Source organism: Bemisia tabaci, chromosome 9, assembly GCF_918797505.1.
Source record: "Bemisia tabaci chromosome 9, PGI_BMITA_v3".
In the NCBI taxonomy this organism is placed as follows: Eukaryota; Metazoa; Arthropoda; class Insecta; order Hemiptera; family Aleyrodidae; genus Bemisia; species Bemisia tabaci.
In genome coordinates, this window is record NC_092801.1 from 35,318,419 (window position 1) to 35,341,492 (window position 23,074).

Consider the following 23,074-nt stretch of genomic DNA (forward strand, 5'->3'; position numbering starts at 1 on the left):
ACACCTTGATAATCGATCTTTTTCCATAGATTTAAATGGCAGATCAATCGATATATCGCAAAGGAAGCCACGACACCGTCCCCTCTTCATGGGAAACGCTACGCATACTCAAGGCGCCGCTCCTCGACGTAAAGGCACATCTCGATTTCCCTGTGAGCCCTGTTTTACATGCAAATCAATGCTTTCTGGAGCTCATGGGGAAATCGAGGTGCGCTTTTACGTCAGAGGCGACGAAGAGACGCGACGCCTAAAGCGATTTGATTGTGGTTTAGTGGGACTCTTGCTGGAAGTTATTTGACGTCGGTAAATTCGATAACTCCAAACCTCTTTTCATTGTGTATTTTTTACGCGTTGAAATGCGAAATTGGACGTAATTGTGGTAGCCTCAATTCCTCGCGTCAAAGTATTTTTCCTCTTTGAGATAGTAAATTCCACTCGTAACGTTTCAGAATATTTGCTTTTACTAGGTATATTTAACCTTTAGAAAAGAGATGCGAACTATTCTCAATTTTCTTGAAAGTCTTTTAGATATCTGTTCCGAGCCCTGGTAAAAATTGGCGATAAGAGCTACGTTTCAAAATACCATAGGAATTCTTATAGCCGGCTAAAGAAGGCTACAGAAAATCATATAGCTGACTGTAGAATGCGGAGAAAATCATGCGGCCGGGCTATACGAAGCGATAAAAAATTATGCAGCCGGGCTATAGTTCCTATAGCCGGGCTTTACACTTTATCGCCTGGCTGTTGCTTTTTCGCCATCGATTATAAAAGGCTTTCAGAAATTGTGTAGAAATTCGTGTGCTTTGGAAATCATTAAGTTTGATACGGAACCACCTTAATATTTACAAAACACACGTTATATTTTCCTTTAATACATATTTTTTTTCATCAATTAAAACGAGAATAATCCATACAGGATGTGCAAACATTTCAAAATCATGAGTTGAATAACGCTGACTCCGCCAGATCAAATATTAGAACCTAACACAAAGCGGAGCGGCGACGCACTGGCCCCTACAAACCTAACAGGGATACTTCACGCATTGCGCAACGCGTGAAGTATCCCTGTTGGGTTTGTAGGCACCAATGCGTGTTTTGCGCTGGCTGCCCGCCTGCCACGGCGCTTGAAGCAACTATTTCACACCAGAGGTATTGCACAGTATCATACGAAACTGAAGGCGCTCTAATATATTAGGAATGGCAGGCATCCATCAAAAGTACGGAGCTTTCCTCGCAAAATAAATCAAGATACTACGGCCCAAAAAGAGAGCAGTATTCCAAAAAACTCACTAAGTCCTAGCAGTAACGTTCAGCATACACTTTATCGCCTGGCTGTTGCTTAATCGCCATCGGCTATAAAAGGCTATTAGAAATTGTGTAGCCGGTTATGAAAGCTATAGGAAATCTTACAACCGGCTGTAGGTCTATGGTATTTTGGAACACAGATTCTACTGCCAATTTTTACCGGGGAAACCATCGTTCCATTCCCGGCGATAGCCAAATTACGTACTGCCGTGCTAAGGAAAAACGCCGTATGAACCTTTAGGCGTCGCCAAATTTCCATTTATAAAACACGAATTTCCTGGTAAACTTATGAATACTTTCCTTCCAATTTTTCAGATGATTTCTATCTGCGTATGAAATTTGCATTTTTTTAAGCTCCTCGCTTCAAAAAGGATATTACAGCACAGGAGAACATTTCGTTAGAGGAGTCGTTCCATTCAGTCTCCTCTCAACTGCTCAACATGACCGACGCTTCCGTAGCAAGTTGAGGAGAGCACGAGGTCAATCAAGGCGGATATCCATCAACGCGAGAGAAATGTGAATGTAAACACGCCGACTGTTATCACGGTCTTAGAATCATCGTCCCTTCACTGTATGTCACAAAGTATCCTTGTGAGCAGGGGTTGGATGGAATATCTCCTCTGATGAAATTTTCACCTGTGCCATGGTATCGTTTTTGAAGCGGGAGGCTCGAAAAAGCGCAAATTTCTTATGCAAATTGTGAAGTAAGGTAGTATTGTGTATTCTTGAAGTAAGTAAATATTGTGTTAGTATTGCGTGTCATTCCAGACTTTGCCGATGCGGTCATCGTGATTTTTTGAGACACTTTCTACGAGTTGCAATTCTTATTTTTGCTCCAGCAAAAGTTTGCAACAGGCCCAGTATTTTTATCTTGCAAATATAAACTGATTATCCAAACAAATTTTATTTTTATTCCCAATAAAATATACATTCAATGCAAAAATTACCTTCGTGAGTTTGATTTTTTGCAAGGTTTTAGTAATTTTATTGCAAGGAACGTAAGTTGTACAATCTTAGCAACATCAGAATGCTCTTAGTTCCTTTTTCCAAAATGCAATCCAAATCACTGAAAAAAGGTATCACCATCTCAGCTATTCTTCTAGCGGATTTTGGCGCCAGCCATAAGAGTAGTTGCACTAGCTAGAAGTGTTAAGGCACCAGCCAGTGGTATAGTTAATCCAACCAAACTTATGATGACTGTGGGCCGATTATTGAAATTTTTAGACAAAGCGATAGACAAAGAAGACATAGGGAGTATGGAGCTTTCCTATTGCTTAAATGAGTGGCTCCTCAAGACTAAGGGAGAAGATGATGGACTAACTATCGGGTCCCTCTTGGGTTGCGTTACTTAGTCTATTACCTACATTCTTTGTCCATTGCAAGTACCCGCTTCCACCAATATGATCCTTCCATATCTCTTTTGTCTTCTTTGTCTATAGCTTTGTCTATGAATTTCAATAATCGGTCCGCAGCTAGAGGTATGGTTGATCCAACCACGCTTTCAGCTGACTTTACCATACCCCTGGCTTGTGCAACTATTCTAATACCTGGCGCTATAATCAGCTAGGAGTATTGTTGGGGTTGTGATACTTTTTTTCGCGTATTCTGCTTTTAAAATGAACCAGAGATAGTTGTTCCACATTGCAAAATCAAATCCAATTTAAAAACGAGATTGAAAATATTGATCCAGCGCTGAAAAACTACTCGATCGACATTGAAGTAATGATCACGTGTTTTGCGTTTGTTGCAGACGCCATAGGAATGTGACACTGGCGGGCATAATGCTGGGGCTCTGTTTTCTGCTTTTGACAGCTGCAGCGTGGACAACCTCAGCATCAGACCCCCTCTCCACCTCTCACTCCGAGCATTCTTCGGGTAAGTCACACTCGAATCTTTTTTCCACACCTTTCTAACACGGACAACTTCTGCCGTGCTAAGTTAAAGCGCCGCACAAAGGATCGAGTCAATGGGGGAGATCGGATATAACTTTGAAACTTTTAACGATTTTAACTCCATTTAAACGAAATTTTGAGCTTCTGAAAGTAGTTTCATCGGTTTCCTCTTGGAATTTTCCTTTAGAAACACCCCATAAACTTTAAAATGTGACGAATTAAACATCAAAATTTGCAGTTTTAGTTAAAATATCATGTCCGACTTCTCTAATTGAATCGATCCTTTGTGCGCCGTATGAGTCATCAGGCTTTGCCTAATATCCTTCGACAAATCAAGAAATTTGGGGCAAATTTCTGAATATTATCCCCTAGAGTACCTGTAAACGGGAGAGTATTGTCATCTCAATCCTTTTACTACAGAAAAAGTGTGCCACTCTCTGATTGGTCGGCTATCATGAAGCCCCAAAGTTGTACCAATTCAAACAGACCCCAGCCCCTCCGCTCCTAGTTTGGCCCGATGTAAACAAATAAGATGGCGGAAAAGTTCTACAAAGTTCTAGACGTAATTTTGGGTGCACTGGAAAAAAAATACATTAGATCTAGAGTCCAGACTATTAAAAACATTGATAAGAAAAAATACTCTTGATTCAATCAGATTTTTGCTTAAATCAAAAGGAAATCCGCTCAAATTAAGAGGCATGGTTCTTGATTTAAGCAAAAATCCGATTGAATCAAGAGTATTTTTTCTTGTCGATGTTTTTAAGAGTCTGGACTCTAGATCCAATGTGTTTTTTTCTAGTGTGTGATAGAATTTTTTTTTATATCAGGCTTCTGAATTAAGTTAAGATCGAACTTTGATGAATATTATTGTCGAAAATCAAGCTTTGAGTGTGATTATCATTCACTTCTCAGTCGATAATACGTGCTCCTCTGGGTCGGAATTGTTTGCATTGGTCCAACTTTGGAGCTCCATGGTAGCCTAAAACTGATGGACCAATCAGAGAGTCGCACAGAGATGGCAGTACACTCCAGTATACAGGTACTCGAAAATGAACCATTTTCGAGTAGTTTTCGGGAGAGTATTGTCATCTCAATTCTTTACTATAAGAAAAGCATGCCGCTCTCTGATTGGTCGGCTATCATGAAGCCCCAAAGCTGGACCAATGGAAACAAACCCCATCCCCTCCGCTCCTAGTTTGGCCCAATGTGAACAAACAAGATGGCGACAAAGTTCTAATCTAGACGTGATTTTGGAGGTGATGGAATTTTTTTAACATCCAACTTCTGAATTGCTTAGACTCCAACTTTGATGGGTATTTATGCCAAAAATTAACATTTGGGTATGATTATCATTCATTTCCTAGCAGATAATACTTGTCCCTCTGGGTCGAATTTGTTTACATTGGTCCAACTTTCGTCCAACAGCTATCCATGGTAGCTTAAAACTGATAAACCAATCAGAGAGCGGCACAGAGATGGCAGTACACTCCCGTGTACAGGTACTCGAAAATGAACCGGCTCTGCTCTCCACACTGGCAAGAGCGGCAACCCGGCTGCAAATAGTGAGCCCGCCTCACCTAGTTTTTTCCTCGCGTCTCTGTTTTCCCTCGAAACTCACTTCTTTGATTGTCGGCGCCGAATTGATTTTTGTTAATGAACTTTCTCCCCGCCTCCCCCTGGCCCGGCGGCAACACACTCTCTTCTCACCGTAACCAACCCCGCCAGGGAGGAGGGGGCGAGGGAGGGTGGCGTTATTTGAACTGCAGCGGGACCGGGGCCCGAGGATCCCGGATCGGTGGGATCCTGTAATTACTTAATCGGATGAAAGGACTTAAGCGCGACTCGCGTGATCAACGCCCCCGTCGGATAACGGACACCCGCCGCCAGCTTTTTAAGCTTTTCGACACTCGGAGCTTGTTCCGCGGGGAGACCGCCGCCATGCCAGATCTCCTATTAAATCGCTCGATTCCGCAGTAAAAGCGTAAAACAGGGTGTCTACGAATGTGGAATTTTCGGAAAGTCCGGAAAAAGTGCTGTTTTTTTAAGGGCGGTCTGGAAGGACTGAAATAGGGCGGAAATTCCGCAAGAAGGTCCGGAATTTTTAAAGCGTAAAACAGGGTGTCTACAAGTGCGGAATTTTCGGAAAGTCCACTGAAAAAAAAACTCCGGCCGAGGGAGCCGCAATTACGGGCATAGACATATCGTCCGTTCCGGGCTCAAAGGCCGAAAATTCCGGCTGCTGGAGGCGTAGCTTCGGCCTCTGAACCCGGAGCAATCGAAGCAACGCCTCCAGCAGCCGGAATTTTCGGCCTTTGAGCCCGGAACGGATGGTATGTCTATATAGCCCGTAATTGCGGCTCCCACGGCCGGAGTTTTTTTTCAGTGCGTAAAACAGGGTGTCTACAAGTGCGGAATTTCCTGAAAGTCCGGAAAAAGCACTGATTTTTTAAGGGCGGTCCGTAAGTACTGAAAAAGTGCGGAAATTCCGCAAGAAGGTCCGGAATTTTTATCATTTTTGTCGCAATTTGAGCGAGAAATTCAAATATTTAATTTTTTTTAAAGCTTTTCGACACTCGGAGCTTGTTCCGCGGGGAGACCGCCGTGATGCCAGAACTCCTATTAAATCGCTCGATTCCGTAATAAAAGCGTAAAACAGGGTGTCTACAAGTGCGCGCGGAATTTCCGGAAAAAGTACTGATTTTTTAAGGGCGGTCCGGAAGTACTGATTAAGTGCGGAAATTCCGCAAGGAGGTCCGGAATTTTTATCATTTTTGTCGCAATTTAAGCGAGAAATTCAAATTTTTGAATTTTTTTTAAGCTTTTCGACACTCGAAGCTTGTTCCGCGGGGAGACCGCCGCGATGCCGGATCTCCTATTAAATCACTCGATTCCGCAATAAAAGCGTTAAACAGGGTGTCTACAAGTGCGGAATTTCCGGAAAGTCCGGAAAAAGTACTGATTTCTTAAGGGCGATCCGGAAGTACTGAAAAAGTGCGGAAACTCCGCAAGAAGGTCCGGAATTTTTATCATTTTTGTCGCAATTTGAGCGAAAAATTCAAATTTTTTATTTTTTTTAAAGCTTTTCGACACTCGGAGCTTGTTCCGCGGGTAGACCGCCGCGATGCCAGATCTCCTATTAAATCGCTCGATTCCGCAATAAAAGCGTAAAACAGGGTGTCTACAAGTGCGGAATTTCCGGAAAGTCCGGAAAAAGTACTGATTTTTTAAGGGTAGTCCGGATATAATGGAAAAGTGCGAAAATTCCGCAAGAAAATCTGGGATTTTTATCATTTTTGTCGCAATTTGAGCGAAAAATTCAAATTTTTGCAATTTGCCAGATCTGCTTTTAAATCGCTCGATTCCGCAATAAAAGCGTAAAACGGGGTGTCTACAAGTGCGGAATTCCCGAAAAGTCCGGAATTACTGAAAAAGTGCGGAAATTCCGCAAGAAGGTCCGGAATTTTTATCATTTTTGTCGCAATTTGAGCGAAAAATTCACATTTTTGCAATTTGCCAGATCTGCTTTAAATCGCTTGATTCCGCAATGAAAGCGTAAAACAAGGTGTCTACAAGTGCGGAATTACCGGAAAGTCCGGAAAAAGTACTGATTTTTTAAGGGCGGTCCTGTAGTACTGAAAAAGTGCGGAAATTCCGCAAGAAGGTCCGGAATTTTTATCATTTTTGTCGCAATTTGAGCGAGAAATTCAAATTTTTTAAATTTTTCGAATTTTGTGAAAGGAAGGTACTGAAAAAAGGCTGGATTTTTCTGTTGAGGAGGTACTGCATTTCTTGGGAATGTACTGAAAAAGTACTGTAAAAGTACTGACTTTTGGCCAGCCTGTTTCTATAGACAACCTGGTAAAATTTTGAAAATCGTTGAACCCTGAATTTCAGTTTTGCCTAGCTCGATTACATCACTTAGATTGCTTACTTACGATACTTGTCTCTAAAATATATCGTCTCTGATGTTACCGTACTTTCAAATTGGGCAGAGAGAGGCCTTTGTCATTGATCAAACTGTAGAATGAGTTTACTCGCACAAATCGAGGGTGCCCTGACGTGCGAAAGGATACGATTACATGACCAGAGGAGTAAATTTACATTAATCAAGTAGTAAAACCTTTGCGGAAGACTATATTACGGTTGGTAAGACCAGTCGTAATCAGTCAGTATCAGTTAAGATTTGTTGCAGATTGATGAAAAGGAACGCCTTCAACACACTGTGTAATCTAAATGCGAAATTGTGATACCACTATACGTGCTTCACGACAGTCATTTTGCATAGCCGGCTGATTGAAGGCGAATCATCGGTTTCGTATTTCCATTGCAAAAGTACTTGGAATGGAATACAGTTATGGAATGAAACTTTTTGCAAAGAGGAAGAGAAAAAGAACGGAGGTATGGAAAAGTGGTTATAAACATGCTTTACGTTCAAAATTGCCTGTATTAGACTTCCACTAAAAAACTCCTAAACTGGGAGAATGGGATAACATTTTCAGTCGAGCGCAAGGGTCGACTCACTGTTTTTTACAAATGAGATGGTGAGTATTGATCTGATATGCCTCTTAGCTTTTAATTTTACGCTCAAAACTGCTTCCATTTTCTACGATTTTCCGAAATCCGTTGTTATTCTGTCCTCAGATTCTAAAGAAACGGTGACTTTTGAAGTTTCGTCGAAGAATATGCTAAATAAAACAACCAGACTTATAAACCACAATCTGGACCGATTGTTTGAGTCCTTCCTTCTGAAATAAGACTTACATAAATTAAAATTATATTCCTAGGATGAAAAATAATGTTCTCAATACATTTTATAAAATTATTGCTCGCTTGAGTATAGTTTAAGTGTAATTTTCTGGTTAACAACACTGAAAGGCCTCAAAAATAGGATAGAGAGGAGCGCCTTCAACACACTGCTGAGATTTCAATGGCAAATTGTGATACCACTATACGTGCGTCACGACGGCTATTTTGCATAGCCGGATAATTGAAGGCGAATCTTTGTTTTCCAGCTTTCATTGCACAAATCTCTTGGACTAAAATTGGAGGGGGTGAGGGAGAGTGATTTTTGGAAAATGAAGGAGAGAAAGAACGGATGGATAGAAAGGGGAGGATATTAACTCTTATGAACGATAATTTACATTCATAATTAAAATTGGTCATCCTTTGAAAAATGGGTATTAATGTAAGGAGGTAATAATTTCAGACGAGCTGACTCATTGATTTTTAGTGCGCATTGATTTGAGAATTGACCCTTACTTTTGACCTTTATCCTAAAAATTGCTTCGCCATTTTCCTTGATTTCCAGAATCCTTCGTTTTGCAGACTTCAGATTATTTTAAGGTTTATAGCTGTCCACACAGATTTCTAATTTTGGTAGAAGTAAAAGAGCTCTGGAGAATTCTCATAAAGATGGATTTTTTGAAGAGTGATACATAGGCTGATATCGAATACATGCCTAAACTTGGCGCTTGAGCGAATTTCATTATTTTCCCCTGATCTCAAGTCTGAATCGTCAAAATACGTATCTAGGAAGAGTGTTACCTACCTGCAGGAGCAGCTCGTGAAATAAGAATGAGATTTCCTAGCGCAGCGCTTCGAATGAAGAGAAATGGGTCAGTCAAGGAAAGTGTTTCGACGGTTGAAACTAAAGCTTGCGCTTCACTCAGCCACCGCTCCACTCATGAAAGCTTTCAAGAAATCTGAGGTCAGTAAGCTTGGTCAGAGATCGCTGGAAAAAGATAAAATGCGCAGATTCGACCGGAAAAACCTAACTGCATTTCACGTTGACTAATGGCGAGTCTATAGTTCACAAAAATTAGAGATCAACCGAAAATGGGAAGGAAAAAGACCTGACTTAATTAACGAGCTTGGAGGACAGGGCACTTAAGTGCAGTTTTTGCTACATATATTTTGAGAAATACGTGCTTGAAGTTCCGAAATTTCACGGATCCTTATGACGGAAAGAAAGGTCATCAAAATGCTTAAATTCATACTATAGTGGTCCATTGTATGACTCATTTGCTCGGTCTTAAATCAAGTAGAATTATGGTATAATTCACCACAAAGGTGTCGGAAGCCATATTTGCAGGCGAGCAACTCGTCAAGTTTGGAATCGGGGAGGTAACTTTTTTTATGGGCAATTGTTACAAATACGCCAAAGTGTTACCCGATTTCCCTCGGTTATATTCTCCTCCAAACCGTTTTCTTCTTTTCTCCCCCCACCCCCATTCTTCTTTGCTCCCCAATCCTTCACCCCCCCCCCTCGATTTTCTATGTATAAAACAGATTCGTTTAATTTTTTAAAAAAAACAATGATATATAAACACGTGAAAACTAAGAAAACTGCAGTAGAAAAGGAGACAAAACTGCTGCTTATAATTTCAAATTGCCTCTAAAGAGCATGTAATTGTCAAAATTTTCCGGACCCCCTGGTAGCAGTCCGCGTACATTCCCTGAAAATCCGCGGCTTTTTTAAGGGGGAGGAGAGGGGTTCAAAGTAATAAAATCGGGGGGAGCTTGTCAAGTACATAGGGGGGGGGGGGGGTGATGACACCACTGATTCACCATATTTTTTTGAGCGTAAGAAGAACTACAAAGACACACGTGTTTCTTGAAAGAAGAAACAGAGATCAGCGAAAGAGAAACTCTTCGAAAAGTTTCATAGCAAGATATTGTTTTCATAAATCTTGGATAAGGCACGAAGAATCCATTTTGGGCCCGCATAAATTCGAAATAACGGATATCAAGACTGCCGTGCTGAGGAAGAACGCCGTATGAGCTTTCAGACGTTGCCAAATTTCCTTCGATGAAAACCGAATTTACCGGGAAAATTGTGAATGTTTGTTTCCAAAATTTTCACAGACTTTTGTACGCATTCAATCTAGAATATCTGAAAATTTCAAGAGAAAATTGTGCATAAATCTCGTCAAAAATACAGCTGATATCACGGAAAATTTGGCAACTCTCGAACGTTCGTACGGCGTTCTTCCTTATCACGGCAGTAGACTCGACCTTTTCAGTAACGCAGCCTTCGTTCCCTCCGTCAGTCTCATCAAGCGACAGAAAGCCCCCTCCCCTTCCCGCCCCCTCCCTCTCCCCGCCCCCCTGCCGGGGACTCGCACCCCTTGTATTTTAAAAGGGTCAGAATTGATGATCGCGCTCTTTAAATCCGGCGTGACAAGCGAAAACATTTCATAATTCCGGGGCGAAACGCGGGAATCGAAACGTGAGAGACGCGTTTCGCGAAAATTCCGTAATATCCAACTTGCACTGTACGAGTTAAAAACGGCGTGGCAGACGCATTCGATCCGCTTCAGCTTTGTCTCGTCTCGTCTCTCCTCTCTTCGTCCTTTTTAATATATTTTAAGATTATTTATCCATCATTTTATTTTGCTTTCTCTCCGCACGGAATTTTCTTCCCTCGTCGCACAGGGAATCGAGTAAATAGGTGAGGTCGGAGAGAATTTGGAAACTTTAAACGCTTATAACTCTGTTCATACAAACAGGGGTTCCGAAATTGATACCATTGGTATCCTTGTGGAATTTTCTTCCAGAAGTACTCCTTAAAATTCAAATTGTGACGAAATCAAAACGAAAATTTGCAGTTGTACTCAAAAATTTCATTTCTGACTTCTTTGATTGACTCGATCCACTGTGCGTGGTCTGAAAAACCTCTCAGAATAGCAAATATTTTTACTTGTAACCAAAAATTGTTAATTTTAAAGGAAAATAACTGTGTAAATTTTAATACTATTCACATATTAAGTATATTTTCAACAAAAAAAAAAAAGTTGCACGATTTTGAAAAAAACAGTGATCGCGCTAGTTCCTTTTGGCTTAATGTGATCCAATTTATCATCATTGGCTCCAGCATTGAAATCGGTATTGTTTGGATCCTCTGCAACAGGAGCGAGGATTCCCATAATGACGTCAATGATAACGCCATTCATCCGCACAATCCATATGACGTCATGGCTGCACGTATCTTTTAACTTTTCGTCGGCGTTAAACCCTTCGATAATGAAACGTCAGGCCGTGAAAAGGGCGCGGGTGCGGGTCCAATCATAGGCGGCCAAGGTGAGAACGTCAATGTCACGAAGGGATTATGCAGTTGTCAAAGGGACCCCGCCTCCCCCGCCTCCCGGGCCCCCGGCGTAGATTACGTTCATATCATCAGTCGAAGTCGGCGAATCGTGCTGGTCAGTGCCGCCGCGCTGAGGAGAAACGACGTATGTACATCCGAGAGTTGCCAAATTTCCTCGGATTTAACACGAATTTTTGAGGGAAGATATTCCAATTTCTCATTGAAATTTTTAGATATTTTACACTGAAAAAAAATCTCGGTGTATTTACTAAGAAAAGGGTAAAATTACCAAGAACTCAGGGTTCAATTTGATCCCAGTTTTTTCTTGGTAAAATTACCATTTATGGAATTGGTAATTTTACCGAGGAATCTCGGTAAAATTATTGAACTCTCTCGGTAATTTTACTGGACCTTGGTAAAAACGCCAATATTTTTTATCGACTGTGGCAGAATTACCGAGATAAAATGGCAAAGTTACCGGGAATTGATTACCAAAAAAAGTGGTATTCTTACCTAAAAAAACAGTAAAAATGCCGGATTTTAGGTAAGCTTAACAGTCTGTCTCGGTAAAACGACCAATAATTGGTAAAACGACCAATAATTGGTAAAAAAGTGAGATGGTAAAGGTACCAACGGACCTCGGTAAAAACGCCGAGAATTTTTTTTCAGTGTAAACCGAATTGCGAACAAAATCGTCTGAGAATTTTGAAGAAAAATACTCAAAATTTGCCAAATAATTTCGTTTTTTATCGAAGGTGATTTGGCAGCATCTGAAGGCTCATACGGCGTTCTTCCTTAGGGCGGTAGATTGGGCTATCGCGCCCCGGTGGCAGATTAGCTAGGCGCCAATTGCGAGGTATAAGCCTCCGCTCATTACACCACCGCTAGGCGACGTTCGTTTTCATTTCCCGTCGTGCTGGAATAAAATGTTGTACGTGAATCTATACAGGAAATGACCGGCGCAGGAAAAATTCATATTTGAATCAGAAATAACTCTTTTTTCCATCCACAGCTTGTTCCTTATTACAACAGCTCCTTTACCTAGAAGACATGAGATACCTATGATTGACGCTCCGCAGCCCGTGACAAGAGATACAATAAAAAAATATTTATAAGTGGGTAATAAGGCTATAATTTCATGAATAAAATCAAACGTTTCGGCGGAAAACTCAGCTTTCTTCAGTTAGATAAAAAAGTAAAAAGAATAATGGTAAAAATCTAAAATAGTATCCAGTAGTATCTAAAATAGTAGATACTGACATCGAAACTGCACTCGAATGTGATATGTTTCCGCTGGAAAAACCCTGCCTTTAATACGTTGACTTTCTTTGTCGAATTTGGGACATGAATTCTTTAGTCTAAAAAAAATGACAAGTAGCTGCATTATGGAACAAATTGATGTAATATATTGCACGTTGCTCTGACACAAAAAATGGCAACCGTCGATTCACCTTAAAGACGGGAACATGTGAGAGAGAAATACGCAGCTCAGAGATGTTGGCACCGACTTCATTTTGTGTTTGATATTAGTCCGGTGTCAGAACGCGGCCATCGAAAAGATACCGATTGCACGATACCCTGAAATTTTCAGGGCTGAAAACGCACCGCAAGCTGCGTTCCGTTCCGCGAGTGCGTGACCTGATCTCATTATTTAATCATACAAAATTGGAGCGGCGCTATTCGGACACTGACAACTACTAATTCCGCTCAAATTAATTTTATTCACCCGTTAATTCCCTCGAATTAGTAACCGAGGCTTCGAAATTAAAGCTATTCGTTAAAACTCAAAATGGTTTCGGTTTGAGTGCGACGTGAGCTTTCGTCGAATATTTTGTCGCTCAGCTGGGTAAAGAACGCTTAAGTGGTTTTTCACCGTGAGCCTTTAGCAACATTTCAAAACATGTATAAGGGTTCACTCATAATGTTGTTCTATGCGCTTCTTTGCTGGTGAAGGGTGATTGGACTTCATTCTGCAACTAGGGACTACAATATCAGGATCGTCCTTAAAAACTCTCATGTACATAGGGAAACGGACATACGTACATACCGACGGTGAAACTGCCAAACCACGTATCTCGTTTGCGGTGTTTAAAAATCTACGCTCACATTTTATTTTTTTGAAGTAGACCAAATCAATATCATTCCTTGAAATTTTCACAGAACTTTCTCCGCACGAAGAGGAAAAATCACAGAAATTTTCAAGACTGGACGTTAAGTAGTTTTTCATTTAAAAAATAAAGTATGACAGGAAGTCTGCGACGTCACAAACCGAGATACGTGGTTTGGTAGTTTCACCGTCGATACGTTACATTTTAACTGGGCCAGAAATTTTACTTCCAAATTGCAAAATGTAGGCCAATTCGTCGCGTCGTGAGAAAAAAACCCTCAAGAACTGAGCGCTATTCATTGGGTAACGCAGAAGTTCGTGGTTATATATTTCGTACTTGTTATTTTGCTATTACCAAATGATGAAAGTTCAAAAATCAAAATGTGAATCGTAATATCCAGTTAAACCTGTGACATCTAATTAATGAAGAAAACACCAAAAGATAAAATAAATTTTACCAGTGGCGTGGTGTGCTTCTCGACATATCTATTATCCTGCCATTTAAACCTATGTAAAAGAATCGATTATCAGAGTGTCCGCAACGAACATCTTAATAATCGATTCTTTTCCATAGATTTAAATGAGAGAATATCGAAAGTCGACACGCCTCGTCACTGGATGTAACAACCTTTGAGTAGCATATTTTGATGTTTCAGGATTTTCATGGACATTTTTCTTTGATGCAGAGAATCTGTTACAAAGGCTTTTCCACGGGGACAGGGGAAGTCTACAGCTTATAAACCTCTTTATTGGGTAAAATTTTTTCTTTGAAAGATCGTCTAATTTCTTTAGAAAAGGCAATACACATTCTTAAAACGCTCTGGAGAAAATCCCGGGCACGGGACCCTTCTTCTTCTCCTTCTGCGGGCTGATTATTGAAATTGATAGACAAAGAAGATATAGAGAGTAAGGACCGATCCTATTGATTGAAACGGGGTGGGTGGCTTTTTTAGACTAAGGGAGAAAATGATGGACTAACTATAGGGTCTATCGTTGGTTGCAGTTAGTTAGTCTATTACTTATCTCCTTTGTACATTGCAAACTCCCGCTTCCAGAAATAGAATTCCTCCATATCCCTTTTGTCTTCTTTTTCTATAGCTTTGTCTATCAATTTCAAAAATCGACACGCTGACCATACCACTGACTTTGTGTCTGGTTATCCGTAAAAATTAAATTACATTATCTCATCAAGAGAGAGATTATTCATAAGGCTTTTGCTTTTACGAGAAAACAAATGACAGAGTTTCTCTTTACAAAAATCCAAGCGTCCGTAGTTTGGAAACATCGCGCACTGGATCGAGTCAATCAGAGAGGTCAGATATGACATTTTTGACAAAAACGGCAAATGTTGATGTTTAATTTGTCACATTTTAAATTTCAAGGGGTTCTCTTAGAAGTTAATTTCACGAAGAAACCAATGGAACCACTTTTAAAATCTCAAAGCGTTGTATGAATTGGACGTATTTATACGAAAGGGAACTAAGCGCCAAATTTCCAAATTTCAGTTTTCAACGGATCTGGATTCTCCATGTAATAGGCTGCTCTCACACGTAAATATGCCCCCAAAATACTAATTTCATCCCCTGGAATCAGCCCCTGAAAAATCGCAAAACAGGGAATCAGCGATTACGAATAAAATCAAAAGGAACTATATGTAATTCCCTTTGATTTAATGCGCTAACCCGGATTCCGAATTAAATCAAAAGGCGCTATCTCCACTTGAATCACTTGATTGACGCGCGCGCGGCGAAGCTTGGTGGAAACTTGGTGAAATTTAGTACCGGGGGGTATTTTTGGACAGGAAACATGAATTTCGGGTCAAATTTTGAAAATTCAGAAATCCAAGATGGCGGACATGACCTAAAATGCTATCTCGGCCCCTATCCAGCCGATCTTGGTGAAACTTGGTATCAGGGGGTATTTTTGCATGGGAAACTCGAAAGTCGGGTCAAATTTTGAAAATTCAGAAATCCAAGATGGCGGACATGGCCTAAAATGCTATTTCGGCCCCTATCCAGCTGATCTTGGTGAAACTTGGTATCAGGGGGTATTTTTGGACGGGAAACTTGAATTTCGGGTCAAATTTTGAAAATTCAGAAATCCAAGATGGCGGACATGGCCTAAAATGCTACCTCGGCCCCTATCCAGCCGATCTTGGTGAAACTTGGTATCAGGGGGTATTTTCGCATGGGAAACTCGAAAGTCGGGTCAAATTTTGAAAATTCAGAAATCCAAGATGGCGGACATGGCCTAAAATGCTATTTCGGCCCCTATCCAGCTGATCTTGGTGAAACTTGGTATCAGGGGGTATTTTTGGACGGGAAACTTGAATTTCGGGTCAAATTTTGAAAATTCAGAAATCCAAGATGGCGGACATGGCCTAAAATGCTACCTCGGCCCCTATCCAGCCGATCTTGGTGAAACTTGGTATCGGGGAGTATTTTCGGACGGGAAACTCGAATTTCGGGTCAAATTTTGAAAATTCAGAAATCCAAGATGGCGGACATGGCCTAAAATGCTATCTCGGCTCCTGGCCAGCCGATCTTGGTGAAACTTGGCATCGGGGAGTATTTTCGGACGGGAAACTCGAATTTCGGGTCAAATTTTGAAAATTCAGAAATCCAAGATGGCGGACATGGCCTAAAATGCTATCTCGGCTCCTGGCCAGCCGATCTTGGTGAAACTTGGTATCAGGGGGTATTTTTGCATGGGAAACTCGAAAGTCGGGTCAAATTTTGAAAATTCAGAAATCCAAGATGGCGGACATGGCCTAAAATGCTATTTCGGCCCCTATCCAGCTGATCTTGGTGAAACTTGGGATCAGGGGGTATTTTTGGACGGGAAACTTGAATTTCGGGTCAAATTTTGAAAATTCAGAAATCCAAGATGGCGGACATGGCCTAAAATGCTACCTCGGCCCCTATCCAGCCGATCTTGGTGAAACTTGGTATCAGGGGGTATTTTCGCATGGGAAACTCGAAAGTCGGGTCAAATTTTGAAAATTCAGAAATCCAAGATGGCGGACATGGCCTAAAATGCTATTTCGGCCCCTATCCAGCTGATCTTGGTGAAACTTGGTATCAGGGGGTATTTTTGGACGGGAAACTTGAATTTCGGGTCAAATTTTGAAAATTCAGAAATCCAAGATGGCGGACATGGCCTAAAATGCTACCTCGGCCCCTATCCAGCCGATCTTGGTGAAACTTGGTATCGGGGAGTATTTTCGGACGGGAAACTCGAATTTCGGGTCAAATTTTGAAAATTCAGAAATCCAAGATGGCGGACATGGCCTAAAATGCTATCTCGGCTCCTGGCCAGCCGATCTTGGTGAAACTTGGCATCGGGGAGTATTTTCGGACGGGAAACTCGAATTTCGGGTCAAATTTTGAAAATTCAGAAATCGAAGATCGCGGACATGGCCTAAAATGCTATCTCGGCTCCTGGCCAGCCGATCTTGGTGAAACTTGGCATCGGGGAGTATTTTCGGACGGGAAACTCGAATTTCGGGTCAAATTTTGAAAATTCAGAAATCCAAGATGGCGGATGTGGCTTAAAATGATATCTATTTCTTAAACAAACGCACTACACGTCTAGAATGGCCGCCAATGAACCTGCGTAAAGCGCACGGGCCGGGTTGTGAAGGCCGGAGGTGGTGGGAGCCCAAATATACCTACCTAACCTCAATCTGCTTTCCCGCTGCATCTTGCCAATGTGGATGAGATGTGGAAATTTCCACGTTTGTAAACTTTAAATATATGGCACTCTACACGGAGAAAAAAACTCGTACGTGGGACCCGAAGTTTGGGTCATATGGATCTCTGAAGTTTTCGGATTGAGCATCTGAACACTTTAGGTCTAGCTGTCGAGGTTCGGATCACACATCTGAAACTTCAGTTCTTACGTCTGAAGTCTTCAGTTGTGAGAACCGAAGTTTTTCGGTTGTGAGAACCGAAGTTTTCGGATGTGAAAACCGAAGTACTTTAGATGTAAGAACTGAAGTTTCAGATGTGTGATCAAAACCTCAGCAGCTGGACCGAAAGTGTTCAGATGCTCAATCCGAAAACTTCACAGATCCATATGACCTAAACTTCGGGTCCCACGCACGAAGTTTTTTTCTCCGTGTACGTTCACAATACACCGCCTCGTCGAGGTGCGTGGTTTACCTAGCAGCGTCGGATCGTGAATTCCCTTCATGTGCTGATTACCTATGTTAAAATTTTCGTATCTAAATAAAACAGTTTCTGTTGTCATTTTGAGCCCCTCATACCGAACCAATGTGGATGCCAATGTGGATGAGATGTGGAAATTTCCACGTTTGTAAACTTTAAATATATGGCACTCTACACGGAGAAAAAAACTCGTACGTGGGACCCGAAGTTTGGGTCATATGTGGCCTAAAATGTTATCTCCTATTTAAACGCGCATCGCCAAAAAATCCCAGATGTCGTCCCCTGAGTGACGGTCACATATCGACCGTGCGTTCCCTCTGGCTCGATCGATGTCAGTGTGCACTGACATAGACAAGGGGCTTTTAACGAGCGAACAAATTAACGAACCCATCGGAATCACTTAATTTTCATTAAAATCACTGTTAGGTACTTTATTGGAATCGGAACAGTATTTAGAAATTCATGAGTATTAAGAGCGCGCTGGAAGGATTACGTGGTCAAAAGCGTGATCGTCACCTAGGGGTTCGTCAGGCCCCATCTTGACTTGCTCGGAGACGCGAGTTTAAATGGGAGCTCAGAATACGCAACTTCGAACTTGTTTTCCGTGGGTTAATAATGTTTCAAAAAATCGGAGAAAATTCCAGCGAACTGTGCGTACTCAATCCTCCAAAAAAATGCAAAAATAAAAATTACTGAATAACCTCATTGTTAAAATTTTAAACTCCGAAATGGCGGATGTGGCCTTCAACAATAGCTCAATGCCTGAATCGTTTGTGTGAAGTTCGGTATGAGGGGCTCAAAATGACAACAGAAACTGTTTTATTTAGATACGAAAATTTTAACATAGGTAATCAGCACATGAAGGGAATTCACGATCCGACGCTGCTAGGTAAACCACGCACCTCGACGAGGCGGTGTATTGTGAACGTACACGGAGAAAAAAACTTCGTGCGTGGGACCCGAAGTTTAGGTCATATGGATCTGTGAAGTTTTCGGATTGAGCATCTGAACACTTTCGGTCCAGCTGCTGAGGTTTTGATCACACATCTGAAACTTCAGTTCTTACATCTAAAGTACTTCGGTTTTCACATCCGAAAACTTCGGTTCTCACAACCGAAAAACTTCGGTTCTCACACCTGAAGACTTCAGACGTAAGAACTGAAGTTTCAGATGTGTGATCCGAACCTCGACAGCTAGACCTAAAGTGTTCAGATGCTCAATCCGAAAACTTCAGAGATCCATATGACCCAAACTTCGGGTCCCACGTACGAGTTTTTTTCTCCGTGTAGAGTGCCATATATTTAAAGTTTACAAACGTGGAAATTTCCACATCTCATCCACATTGGCAAGATGCAGCGGGAAAGCAGATTGAGGTTAGGTAGGTATATTTGGGCTCCCACCACCTCCGGCCTTCACAACCCGGCCCGTGCGCTTTACGCAGGTTCATTGGCGGCCATTCTAGACGTGTAGTGCGTTTGTTTAAGAAATAGATATCATTTTAAGCCACATCCGCCATCTTGGATTTCTGAATTTTCAAAATTTGACCCGAAATTCGAGTTTCCCGTCCGAAAATACTCCCCGATGCCAAGTTTCACCAAGATCGGCTGGCCAGGAGCCGAGATAGCATTTTAGGCCATGTCCGCGATCTTCGATTTCTGAATTTTCAAAATTTGACCCGAAATTCGAGTTTCCCGTCCGAAAATACTCCCCGATGCCAAGTTTCACCAAGATCGGCTGGCCAGGAGCCGAGATAGCATTTTAGGCCATGTCCGCCATCTTGGATTTCTGAATTTTCAAAATTTGACCCGAAATTCAAGTTTCCCGTCCGAAAATACCCCCTGATACCAAGTTTCACCAAGATCAGCTGGATAGGGGCCGAAATAGCATTTTAGGCCATGTCCGCCATCTTGGATTTCTGAATTTTCAAAATTTGACCCAAAATTCGAGTTTCCCGTCCAAAAATACCCCCCGGTTCTAAATTTCACCAAGTTTCCACCAAGCTTCGCCGCGCGCGCGTCAATCAAGTGATTCAAGTGGAGATAGCGCCTTTTGATTTAATTCGGAATCCGGGTTAGCGCATTAAATCAAATGAACCTACGTGCGAAAATCCCCTATATCTCGCTTAATATGCATTTTTTCCTAATTTTGGCAACGTACGTAATTAGAGGAACTCTTCAGCTTTCAAACAAGCTAAAGTAAACCAAAATCGGTCCATTAGTACGGAAACGCCAATTGTTTTAGTCAAACTTGCTTTACTGAGAAGTTTGGAAATGGCGTTTAGCGCCTTTTCGCATAAATACGTCCAATTGTGTTATAAGCTTTAAAGTTTCCAAATTTTGTCCGACCTCTCCCATTGACTCGATTCACTGTGTGGCGCGGCGGGTAGACGGCCAGCGCCTACAAACCTAAGTGGATACTTCAAGCATTGCGCAATGCGTGAAGTATCCCCGTAGGTTTGTAGGTGCCAATGCGCGTTCCGCGCTTTTTACGAAAATTCAAGCGTCCCTGGTTTGAAAACGTCGCACAGTGACAGAGAGGTCAATCAGAGAGGTCGGACATGACATTTTTGACAAAAACGGCAAATCGTCACCTTCCAGGCAAAGTATCACAAGCGCCATGCGACGTTTAAAAATTTCCGCCGCCATTTTATTTTTTTACAGAGAAATTTTTCAACGAAGCTGTCCGAAAATTTCACTGAATTTTCTTTGTGCTGCCGATAAAATTTAGTGAAATTTCCAAACAGATTCAACCAACAATTTCTAAGAAAAGAAATAAAATGGCGGCGGAAATTTTTAAACGTCGCATGAAGCTTGTGATACTCTGCCTGGAAGGTGACGAAATGTTGATGTTTAATTTGTCACATTTTAAAATTCAGGGGGCTCTCCTAGAAGTTAATTTAACTAGGAAACCAATGAAACCACTTTTAAAATCTCAGTGTTGTATTAATGGTGTTTTAAGCTTTTAAAGTTTCAAAATTATGTCCGACCTCTCCCACTGACTCGATCCACTGTGCGTCACAACACTACGTCGTTACACTCTTCCTACTTCTTGTTCTACAAAAGGCGAAAAGAATAAAATCATCTCCTCAACGAGGCGCCTTCTTCTCTTTGATCAAACGGTGAATTCCACGTGTTATTTATTATGACATGACGTCACATTCAATAAAGGACCGTACATGATTATGAAATGAGACGAGATGCACGCCCTTAAATACAAAAGCGCGTACCTGCATTTGAGAATTGGTGACGGTTACGTGGCTACGTCCTCCATAATAGAAAGCCAAGGAAGATGGTTTCTTTCCTATGAATGGACAGAGTTGAGCACACTTACATTGAGGTATTTCAAAATCTCATCTCGCTATGGGCCAGTTGCGCTGGTAACAGAATCATGTTTTGATGCTGGGTCTATGTAAGATTAGCTATAATAAGAAGATCTGTGCAAACAGAAACTTTTTGCATTGAATATTAACCGAGATATCTTCCTTTGAAAAGTCGGTTTTTTTACGTCATCCACCGTGGTAGTGCATAGCATGGTATCTACTACCGTGGTGGATGACGTCATAAATCGAGTTTTTAACTTAAAAGTTAAAATCGTTAAGTTAAAATCGAGGCGCGATAACTCGGTTAATATTCAACGTAGAAAGTTGCTGTTTGGACATATCTTATTATTCTCAGTTGATCTACAAGAATAAAGCACAAAAACACGATTCTGTGACCAGAGCAACTGACCGATTTTAATTTTCTAAAAAGAAACTAACCAACATTTTTGATTGACATTTTCATAGCTCTATCCAAATGATTCTCCTTCATTGTCATTTAGTGACATTGACCTCGAGGTATGTACACGATGAAATACTTCTGTCACAGCACGGAGCACATACCTACATTTTTGGTTCAGGCAGTCAAAGTCGTCGGTTATGTTGTTGAAGTGAAAACTATTCCAACATCATTTTTTCCAAAATCAAAGGCGGACCCAGCAATTTGGCAGCTACGGATTCTCTCTATTTGAATCTATGTTAAATAATCAATTCTTGTCGGGGCAACTGGTCCCTCCGAGAATCGATACATTTCCATAGGTTTAAGTGGAGAAAAACAACGTTACCAATTCGCTGGATCTGCCAATGTCCAAATTACGACTTAGTGCGTTTTTGTTAAGCTCGGTCCATTCAGAAATAATTAGAATCAAATGTATCGGAAAATAGTAAAATTTGATTCGAAAATAGAATCAAAATTGACTCGATTATATCTTCAATCTGGGGACAGAATATTACTGATTAACCGAAGTTTTTCTCTCCGTTTATCGAGGTTGGATTACCATAAGCAAAACCCCTCAGATTTAATGGAACGCCTCACAGTGGATCGAGTCAGTAGGAGAGGTCGGACAAAATTTGGAAACTTTAAACGCTTATAACTTCGTTTATACAAAGCTTTGAGGTTCTGAAAGTGGCTCCACTAGTTTTCTCGTGAAATTTTCTTTTAGAGGCACCCCTCAAAATATAAAATATGACGAAATAAACATCAAAATTTGCAGTTTTAGTCGAAAATTTCATGTTCGACCTCTCTAATTGATTCGATCCACTGTGCGGCGGAGCGCATTCATCAGTCATTGCCGCGATGAAACCCAAAACGCCTTCAATTTTTCGGTATGCAACACGGGCATCCGTCGAACACGAATAGTTGCATTCAAGCGTTGTATATTGAAAGAGACGAAAAACGGCGAATTTTGATGTTCTTTTCGTCACATTTCAAACTTTAAGGGGTGCTTCTGCAAGGAAATTTTTGGAGGAAACCAGTGGAACCATTTTAAGAATCTCAAAGTTTTGTATGTGCGGAGTAACAAGCGTTTAAAATTTCAAAATTATGCCCGACCTCTCCTACTGACTGGATCGACTGTATGCCGTTGGACAGGTGCACCATTCTTTCATTGCCGCGATGAACGCGATGAAACCAAAAACGCCTTCAATTTTCCGGTATGCAACACGGGCGTCCGTCGAACACGAATAGTTGCATCCAGGCGTTGTGTATTAAAAAAGGAGGAATTCGAACGGTTTTTCGCCAATAAGGACTGCGTCTCTTTTGTCCATAGCTTAGTCCATCAATCTCAGTAATCAACCTTCGATTTTAGCCGGAAAGACGCCCGCCGTGCACAGGAAAAAAAAAACACATTTGAACTAGAGTCCAGACTCTTAAAAACATCGACAAGAAAAATACTCTTGATTCAATCAGATTTAAGCTTCAATCAAGAACCAAGCCTTTTAATTTGAGCGGATTTCCTTTTGATTTTAACTTAAATTTGATTGAATCAAGAGTCCTTTTTCTTGTCAATGTTTTCAAGAGTCTGGACTCAAGATCCAGAGTATTTTTTTTTTCCAGCGTGACGAAATAAACATAGAAATATGCAGTTATTGTCAAAAATTTCATGTGCGACCTCTGTGAGTGACTCGATCCACTGTGCGCCCTGTAATTGTGCGACACGGAGCCCGGAGTATCAAATCAACTCAGTCGTGATGAGGTCC

The 23,074-nt window shown here is 41.3% G+C and overlaps 1 protein-coding gene across 3 annotated transcripts in view; it reads left to right on the plus strand.

Moving 5' to 3' along the window:
* The window catches only part of jus (EB domain-containing julius seizure protein), a 283,708-nt gene that overhangs the window by 125,895 nt on the left and 134,739 nt on the right, over positions 1–23,074 (plus strand). For all 3 annotated transcript variants that reach the window (XR_002009308.2, XM_019050027.2, XM_072304427.1), the window contains exon 2: positions 3,056–3,180. Coding sequence is in view for 2 of the 3 variants with exons in the window: in XM_019050027.2 (XP_018905572.1) it covers positions 3,087–3,180 (94 nt within the window). In the remaining variant the exon portion in view is untranslated. The remainder of the gene's footprint in view (positions 1–3,055; positions 3,181–23,074) is intronic.